Source organism: Phalaenopsis equestris, unplaced genomic scaffold (assembly GCF_001263595.1).
Source record: "Phalaenopsis equestris unplaced genomic scaffold, ASM126359v1 Scaffold000002, whole genome shotgun sequence".
NCBI lineage: Eukaryota > Viridiplantae > Streptophyta > Magnoliopsida > Asparagales > Orchidaceae > Phalaenopsis > Phalaenopsis equestris.
Window position 1 is genome coordinate 6985652 of NW_018164444.1, and position 9640 is coordinate 6995291.

The following is a 9640-nucleotide window of genomic DNA, read 5'->3' on the forward strand; positions in this document are numbered from 1 at the left end:
AAATGCATACTAAATTGTCATATAACACTGAGAGATAAATATATCTTTTATCACCCTAAATTCTCTACCATGCATCGAAAGGTTAGATAAATATTTATTCAAGCATAATCATGTTTTAATATTAACAACTTTAATTCACGGTATCATAATTATGTCAAGTAATTAAACAAAAAAAAAAAATCAATCAATCGAATATGGACGAATAGCCTGCATGGTGAACTTCAAGCCACAAGTGTTTAAACCAAAGTTCAATTATATCAAATTTTATACATTTGCGCAGTATATGTTCCTCCCTAGTTAAACAAGCCCGGGCTACTTAACAAATCATTAAAGTATATAATATAACTAATTAAATTGTACAATATGTTTAGGTCACAGATCACGTGGGCGAAAGACCCAAGTTCAAGAGGCGGTGTTTCAGAGACCTTTCACATGATGCACGGGCCACGAAGACCCTATAAATACAATCCATGGATGGTCTTGCCGACTAACAACCTGAATCCGTGAGCTCAGTTGACGGATCCCTTCACTCGTATTCCCCTCTCTTGTCGCAGCCGGCCTTCCGGCCGGTCATGGCCGTGGAAGTCGCCGGAACCCTTTTGCATTGGTCGCAGCCGCCGCTTCTGTCTGCCGGCCATCTCTCAAGTAAAGCCCTATCCTTCGTCTTCTCAATAAACGCCATCGGGCGACCCGTTGCGCATCACATAGGTCATAAGTCAAGCTTTCTTGGAACTACCATTGCTCAGCGTTCTCATCAAAGAGGAAGCACGGGGGAACAGAGAAGCAGGGATCGAGTTTCTCCCAGCGCTAGCATCGATGGATTTGGATTCGTGGTTGACGGCATGGACGACGACGACGACGAATTTGTGAAGATGGAAGCTGATCAGTGTCGAATGAATCAAAACGAAGAGTTAAGTAACAGAGGTGGTGACTCTGAACCGTCTTTCTCCCCAGCTTCCGACCCAGTGTGCCCTTCTCTGCTTTCTATTACCTCAGAAGCACGATCGGCAGGGCCCAAACCAGAGATGGAGGGCGATGGATTTGAGCCGAATAAGGTTGAGCCAATTAGAAACAATTGCTTCCATCTTCCGCTATCGCTCCGGATTTTGAAGCAGAAGAAGAAACAGGGGGAATCGGCGGATGTGCTAGACTCCGCATACTCCTCTGTGAAGAAGGCCTTCTCCTCAATGGTATTCATCGTGCGGGAACTCCAGAGCCACACCATTCGGATGCGGGAAGCCCTCTTCTTCTCATCCAACCTCCAGATCCAGGGGATCCTCGCTAGGGTTCATGACGAGATACACGCCTCTTTCGTTTGGCTTTTCCAGCGCATCTTCTCCACAACCCCCACCCTAATGGTCTATCTCATGCTCCTTCTTGCCAATTTCACTATCTTCTCTATCACCGACTACCCAGCCAACGCCGAACCCCCGACTCAATCTGTCTCCACCGCCATCGAAGAATCCGGAAACCCTTCCACCCGACTCGATTCCTCAGCAGTGAAATCATTCTCCGTCGGCCGATCGGCCTCCGTCGGGGGTAGCGGCGGCGGGGGAGGTGGAAAGAAAGCGCAGGCTATCGCCGGCGCAGATGACGATGGTCAGTGGAATCGATCTTCGACTTCTCTTCATAACGGCAGCTGTGAAGTAGTATCGACGGCTTCCGCGAAGGGACAAGATGATGAAAAAGCGTGGAAGGGGATCTTGGAGGAGGTGGAACGCATTCAGGCGAGCGGTCGGCATGAGGTGCTCACGGATCGTGAAACATTGCGGTTGTTCGCATCGCCTGTTAGGGTTGATCTTGAGCCGGAGGATTTATCGGCATACGCGGCGACGGAGTTCTCGTACCGGCGAGCTCTCGCCGAGGGGCTCGATGACCCTCTCATTCTCTCTAATTTCGCCCAGTTTCTCTTCGTTGTCCTCCGAGACCACGACAGGTATATTCTTAAATTCTTTATTTTTTTGTTGTTAATATCAATGATTAGTCACTAATTTTATATAATTCAGTTGGTACTTATGATGATAACTTGATTTGATGATCGGACTAATTGAAATCTATGAAAATTTATATCAGGTCTGTGAACAAAAGTTTATTTTTATATTAAAACTAATTCATTTATGTTTTGGAGTAAAAGAATCATAACCTTTTTCAAGTTTTTTATATAAAAGTCCATGCTATTTTATTTTTTCATCAAAACGTGCATAATTTTTCTTATTTTATATATATAAAAAAATAGCTGATCGTATTCTCATGATATGGTTTTTTAAACTGTGGTAGCAGGTTGATGATTTAATATAAAATTTTTAGTTGTCGCTGTTGGATTTCATTATGACACTTTCCTGCTATTATATCAATTTTTTGACTTTTTCAGAAGTTTTAATTCAAGTGGTATATTTTTTAATTTCCAAGATAAATGCTTTTGTTTTAATTTTGCTACCAACTTTTCTTATATTTGATTAATTTTAATTTTTTTACATTGTGCTAATACTTAAGCTAAAAAGTTTAGGAACAAATCCTAAGTATTTGAATTCTATATTTGGTTGACATATTATTGAGATAGTGTGATTTGATGAGACAAATCAAAATTAAATTAGTTCAAGTTCTTCAACTAAATATTTAGAAACATAATTTAAAATTTATTGAGATCAAAATGGTGAACGCTGGCTTGATAAATGGATCTTGAGTTAAGCTTGATGAGCCAACAAGCTAGCCTTGACTCGACTAATTCACTGGTGAACAAGTCTGTATAAAAAATCATTAGTATAAAATATACGCAAAATATTATAAATTTTAAAATTTTATTTTTAATATTAAAAAATATTTAAAAATATATATATTTTTTTACTTTATATCAACTAATTTATTTTAGTTTATCTCCTAAATTCTGATTTTATGTATCATTTTATTTGTAAGATTAAATCGGAGTAATATTATTTTTTTCTTTTTCATAAGTTTTGAGACAAGTTAATTTAGGAGCCAGCTTAAATTCGTAGACTTAAGCTTGAACTTGATTAAGCTTAAGCTCAAGTCGAGAATGGTCAGACCTCGGCTCAACTCATTTACACCCTTAACAACGATGAATGTTTTGATACAAAGAAATTAATATGTTCCAAACCATTAATTTTAAGCTCATTAAGGCATCTTTTATATCCACTAAAAATATTAAAATTTTGAATGAATTTCCTTGCTTCATCTGAGCCCAAATTAATCTCATTCAAACACTTCAAATCATTGTTAAAATTTCATTTCAGACATTTGGGGGCCGGGTTAAATGAATAGTCATTCGAGGGAAATTATGCAGCTTGCTTGAATGTGGGGCAAAACAAATATTATATTGCTCTTTGGGTGCAGGGCGGAGGAGTATTTTAAGAGGGCGGCTGCGGCGGTGCCGGCGGACCCGGAGGCATTAAGTCGGTACGCGAACTTCTTGTGGTTGGCGAGGAAGGATTTGGGGGCGGCGGAGGAGACCTTCCTGGAAGCCATCGAGGCAGATCCAGGTAACAGCTATCACTCAGCTAACTACGCCCACTTTTTGTGGAACACGGGAGGCGAGGAGACCTGCTATCCTCTGGATTCATGTGATTCATAAAAACTTTTGTTTTCACCACCACTTAAGTCTTTTATGGCAATAAATGGAAATATCACTTTGAAAAGTAATTGCTGTACCTTCGCTGTCTCTCTCTCTCTCTCTCTTTTACATAGAGACCACCTGAAACATTTATATTTATAAAATTATTAAAATGTTATTATAAAAAATTATAAATAAATCATCATTCATCATATGAATGGGATCTGAAAGGAGATAGCTTAAAAAATCTAGAGCCTTATCAAATTATCAACACTAACAACCTCAATCACCAAAATATCATAGTTCCATAATTGAATTTTGGCCGTTATCGCTCAGCCATCTTCACTTGATCTAAATGTTAAGACTTGATAGTTACTACTAATTGTCATCACTCAATCGACGTCAAACTATTTTCAAGCAATCACCATACACCCACGATATTAGCATATAGTTGTCATCCATTTCTTGGCCCATCATCATCAATCACTTTTTATTATTTCTTTCATATTCCCTACATTAATAACGAGTGGTCAAGATTACGCTTCATATTATATATACTTCATATTTTATATATATATATCTATATATTTCAATTGAGAGAAATAATTATTTTGTATAATTTTATTCCCTATGATTTTTTCCTTTTTCAAGTTTATCACATACAACTTTCGTTGACAGCCATGAACATTTGTTATCTAATTATATGGACATTTTTATATAAAGTTAAGGGGATAAGCTTTCCCTCTGCTATAACAATGTTTTTGTCAACATGCAATAATTCAGAATTGTGAAAAATGAGGGCAGAGGACTCAACAAGTTGCGCTAAGATCAAAAGGTCTGAGTGTTTTGGTAGATTGGATCAAGATGGAATGGAAAAAAACTTGTTGTGTTGGTCTACAGCTTTATTAATTCAGCATATATGATTACAACAATTTGTTCTTCCATATTATTGGAGAAGATGAGACTATAAAGTAAAGGGGGCATTTACATACATACCGCGCAATTCTTATATGCTTACATAACACCTAAACTTTGATATTTACATGCATGCAACTTAAAACTTTAACATTAATTTAAAATTATCATTATTACTAACTTTTTAAATGTGGAATACATGTTTTCATGCATAGGTTTGTGATATCAGACTGTTATAAATGTAAATATAGAATTTTAGGTGTCAGGTATGTAAATACATAAGAATTGTGTGGTATGTATGTAAATTTCACTAAATTAAAGGGCTTGTTTGATTTCTTATGATTGTAGTGGATATTATGAGGGAAATACATGAGAGTGATGATAGAAATAATCATTTTATAGAGCTCTATTTATAACTTTTAGGAGGTACAATTTTTTTACTTTAGGCAAGGCCTAAAAGCTATTATTATTGACTCGATGGTCTTATAAGGAGAGTTACCCGAGTATTATCAATGAAAGAAGTCTCCTTTTTTGTGCAAATAAAGTGATTATTTTATTACAACATCACTCAGATGTAAAGAAATTCAAGCAGTTTTGTTAAATTCAGATAACCCTTCACCTAGGGGTTGTAACTCTCCTATAGGGAGTAGTCATCATAATTTTCAATTTTACCTAGGTTGAGATCTTGTGGTATTCAATCTATGGGTTGGCCGACTTCATTATTTATTTTGTCGAGTTATATTTTAGAAAGGGTTTTTCCAAAGTTGTCATTAACATTCAGTTATTGAGTCAAGTACGGTCCAAAAGTTTTGGTCATTTTCCTTCATCGCTCAGGAAACTTGCCTATGAGTGGTAAGTACCCCAAGTGTTATGGGCAAATTCACATTGAAGAGATTAAAAAACATGAATGCAATAAAACAAAAATAAAAAGGAAGTGGTTTCTGAGTGATTTTTTTTTGTTAGAGTTTTTACTTTTTGTATGTACTCATTTCTTCGTGACTCACCTTCTCTTGGACAAATTATTTTACTAAAAATTTGTTTGGGAGAAATTTCTTGGGAGAGCAATTTTTTTGATCAAATAGAGAAGGCCGAGTGCAGGAGTCGATTGGATGAGACCTGCTGCATGAGGATGGCTGGAGGAGGCCTAGAGCATGAGGCAGAGTATGAGCGGTCGAATGGATGAGTTTGAATATTTTCTAGAGATAGTTATCTAGTGCATTATATGTTGCTAGTTACTTCTCTATGGCTATGATATTCTCTTTGTATTGCTCCTCTTCTGTTTGTGGCAAGATTTCATGTTCATCGCATTTTTTAGGGTGTTGAATCCAGACTCGTCTTTCAAAGATACCCATGAAATAGAATGTGAAATGAGGAAGAGAGAGAGATTGTGAGAGAGCAGAGAAAGTATTGTATTCTCTTCTAATAACTATTCTTTGGTTGAGGAAATAAAGATCCTCATTCATATTCCCTCTCTTCCACCTTTATATAAGGTACTTTATTATAAAATATGCATAGGTAATAATTACATTCAAATATACATATTCATTGCCATTAGATTGGCTAAAAATTAATTTAAAAAATATAAATTTATTCAAATTGTTATGCGATAGAACGTTCTTCGATTATAATATTGATTTTAAAATTTAAAGCAATCTCAACACTTACTTAAAAATACTAATTTTATTTTCACTCAAAATGAATTAAAATTAAATCTACCATTTTCGGGCCACCATTTACTTGAGGATTGCTTGACCGATCAATCAAGCTCAAGGCTTATTATGAAAGATAGACATTAATATTAACCCAAATTAATGTTATAATAAATTGCTAAATATAATAAATATCTATGAGATAAATAATAAAAAAATATTTAATTTAAAACATTAATTTTAATTTTTTTGAATTTTTTCTGATAATTTATTTTTGATAATATCTTGAATGTTCTTTTGTTAATACTTCTGAAAATAAGTGGGCTCATGAGCTCACAAGTCCACTCAAAATTAACCTGGGTTAGAGTCATTAACTAGTGTAGTTTAGCTCCAGGTTTACCAATCGACAGGAGTTAAGAACACCTGTACTTACCACCACCTCATGCCCTAATTTGTCTTCCCTTAATCAAACAATTCGATGCCATGCAATGCAGAAATGTGATGTTGCCCTGATGGACCCTTCTAGTTTTTATTTGGTGGCCGCCCACAAACTTTCCCCAACTTTCAGGATTTTTAGGGTTTTAATGTCACATCCGAGTTCGTACCAATTATTCGGACGGCTGAGCATTTAACAACACAAACTTGACATCATGTTAGCTTTTTATTATTTTGTTTTCTGCAACATTTTTTGAACATATTTAGAATCAATCTTTGACACGTCTCGTCATGAATCTTAAGACAATATTTTGAACAAAAAATATTAAAATCTTGATAAAAAGTCATCCAGAGCTCCGATTTGAAACAAACTTATAGTCAAACTAACCGACTCGATAAGACAGACCTAATGATATCAAAGTTAGTCCAATCAGAGTCAGATCAAGCCAAGATCAAATCATTAAACCACTCTTTGAGGATTTACGGACACATTTGAGAGATCAAACATATATTGAATTTAGCGAGTTCATAGCCGAATAGAGCGTCTCCACAAATCGAATCCAACGAGCCCAAGATTACTCAATTATGGTATCATTAAGATGCTAAAATGTCTATCAAATTCCATCTGATCGATCAAAATAGTTCATCTTTCTATATTAATTGCATCCAGAACACTATAAATAGAGTCACACCCCTCACATGAGGGGGAGACTGAAGAGAGAACTTGAGGAAAAACAGCTCAAGCTCAACATCATTCTTGCCATCGTCGATCGCCATCGACCACCACTGACCGTCAGCGAACAACGCCGACCTCCGTCGACCACCTCCGACCACCGTTGAACAGACGTCGTCAGTCGACGTTGTAACTTGAATAATCTTGTAACACGCTCCCGTCTATGGAACAAGGGTCCTATGTAATCATCAACTTATAGTGGATTTTTATAACTGGGTCAGACCCGCCCTGTGTTTTTTTTCTTTACGGGTTTTCCACGTAAAAACTGATGATGTCATCACAGATTGTTTTCCTTTTCATCTAGGTGTAGGGCTGCCAATAAGACTGTCAAAAAAACTCGTTGTTCATGAACAACTCGTGTTCGACTCGTTCGTTAAGTAAACAAGCCAAACAATGACTTTACAAACAATTTTAAGCACGAGCTTATTTCAAACAAACTAAATTTCAAACGAACCAAACACGAACACAAGCTATGTTCGTTCGTGGTCGGTTCGTTTACACCCCTAGCTGGCCTGGTCATTAATGCAAAGACCGCAACCCTTAATATACTTACCAAGTCTTTTTATCTCTTGACGCCCTTACATTGTTTGATCTCTGGTTTTTCTCTACACCCCTCGATCCCTCATTCCCACATTCAAAGCCAAGAGCTTGAACCCCTTCCTTCCTCCTATGTGATTAGCGATTCTAGGGCATCCTCCTCTTCAGTTCAGAAGTCTAGTACTCCGAAGCCCTCTCTTCATTCGCCCCTACGCCAAAATTGTACGAGGGCTTCTACCCCTTCTTTATTTGCACGAAGCCGACAAAAGAGCGCAAGGGAACCCTTCCTTTTTGCAAGCCTTGTAAGTTGAAGCTATCCCTATCACCTTTTTGGCAAGTGGATGCTCTCAACTTCATTTTTGTTGATTTTTGAGTTATTAGTCTTACCAATGATTTATTAGGTTTGATTAAAATGCTTTTTTTTCTGAAATCTACATTTCGGCTCGTTTACAGCCCTATCTATATGTGTGTTGAATTCTCGTACAATGATAAGACGATAATTCATTACTCTACCGTCGCGAATTTTCCAGCATGCATCAACTCTGACCAAAAATCTCTTTTATGAGAGCACGCAAATTTATAAGAACAAATAGAGTAACATTAAAAATGTAAATAGAAAAGTTAAATATGTAAATATGGACTTTTCTATTATCAATTCATGATTCCATTGTGAATAATCATAAGACACTTATTCTGCCTATTTCTTACTTATAATGGTGGAGCAAGAAATTTCCAAAAAAGGGCCACAAAACATTTTTTAAGAGAGCTCCAAGAAATTTTCAATTTGACTAATGACTGTTTGATTTATGGTCAATTATGCTCCCATAGACGTGCTCTTGACATAATTGGATTGGGCTTTCAAATTAAATCGTTTCGACTCCCGATTATAAATTTGATAAAAATGAAATTTAAATGATCTTCATGTAACACAAAAGATTAAATGGATTCCAATTTGATTTAGTTTAGATGCATCGAACATCATATACGCCCAAAATAATAAGCGAAATGTCGAGCAGAGTCCTGCTCATCACACATCTTCACTGAGAAGGGGCCATTTACCTAAAATTTACATTTCTACATTTATATCACCCGAATCTTTCATAACACATCAATAATATCACAATTAAAATAAAATAAAATAAAAATTGAAATGCGGCTTTTCAAGTAAATTTGCAGTTATGCAAAATTTTAAGTTTTGGTGTTTAGATGCATAAATACATATGAATTGAAGGTATATATGTAAATCTTCCTAAATAAAAAAAAAAGGATGACTTTAACTACAGACATTATTGACAAAAGGTGGACTATCACATTCTAGAGAGAATGAATAAATGAGGGAAAATGTTAAGAATTTTTATATCAAAAATTAATTATATTTTATTTCAAAATGAATGCAACAAAAGTTAAGTGATTATTTATATGTTGCAATAAAACTCAACTTGATCAATTTTTTTTTATATAAAAATAATACGACCCAATTGATATTTTAGGGAATAAAGATATGGTTTGTTGATTGGGAGTTTTAGCCTTTTTCATCATCACTTGCAATCCAAACAAATGCATTACATTATTGGGAAATTCATTAGCTTTTGTAAATTATAATTTGATCAAGTTGAGTTGAAATTATATCACCGGATCCATCTTTGATTTTATCGCTGATGACAATTTCTCCATCTCTCTATTTCTTATAAAATTCCAATTGAAATCGCCATGGAAGATGTGCAAATCGCACTCTTTGCGGGCAAATTCACCCACCCATGAATCTCTCTCTCTCTCTCTCTCTCTCTCTCTCTCTCTCTCTTT

General features: G+C 35.8%; 1 protein-coding gene across 1 annotated transcript; it reads left to right on the top strand.

The window, feature by feature from the left end:
* The first annotated feature begins 300 nt into the window (after positions 1-300).
* On the top strand, positions 301-3694 carry LOC110038877. The gene is made up of 2 exons (XM_020743798.1): positions 301-1936; positions 3352-3694. The coding sequence occupies exons 1-2, from the start codon at positions 573-575 to the stop codon at positions 3587-3589; spliced, it is 1602 nt and encodes a 533-aa protein (XP_020599457.1). The 5' UTR covers positions 301-572; the 3' UTR covers positions 3590-3694.
* The last annotated feature ends 5946 nt before the right edge of the window (positions 3695-9640 follow it).

Coding starts and splice junctions, on each gene's coding strand:
- LOC110038877 (XM_020743798.1), top strand. CDS start 573: ATGGCCGTGGAAGTCGCCGGAACCCTTTTGCATTGGTCGCAGCCGCCG. Junction 1,937..3,351: donor GTCCTCCGAGACCACGACAG/GTATATTCTTAA, acceptor CTTTGGGTGCAG/GGCGGAGGAGTATTTTAAGA.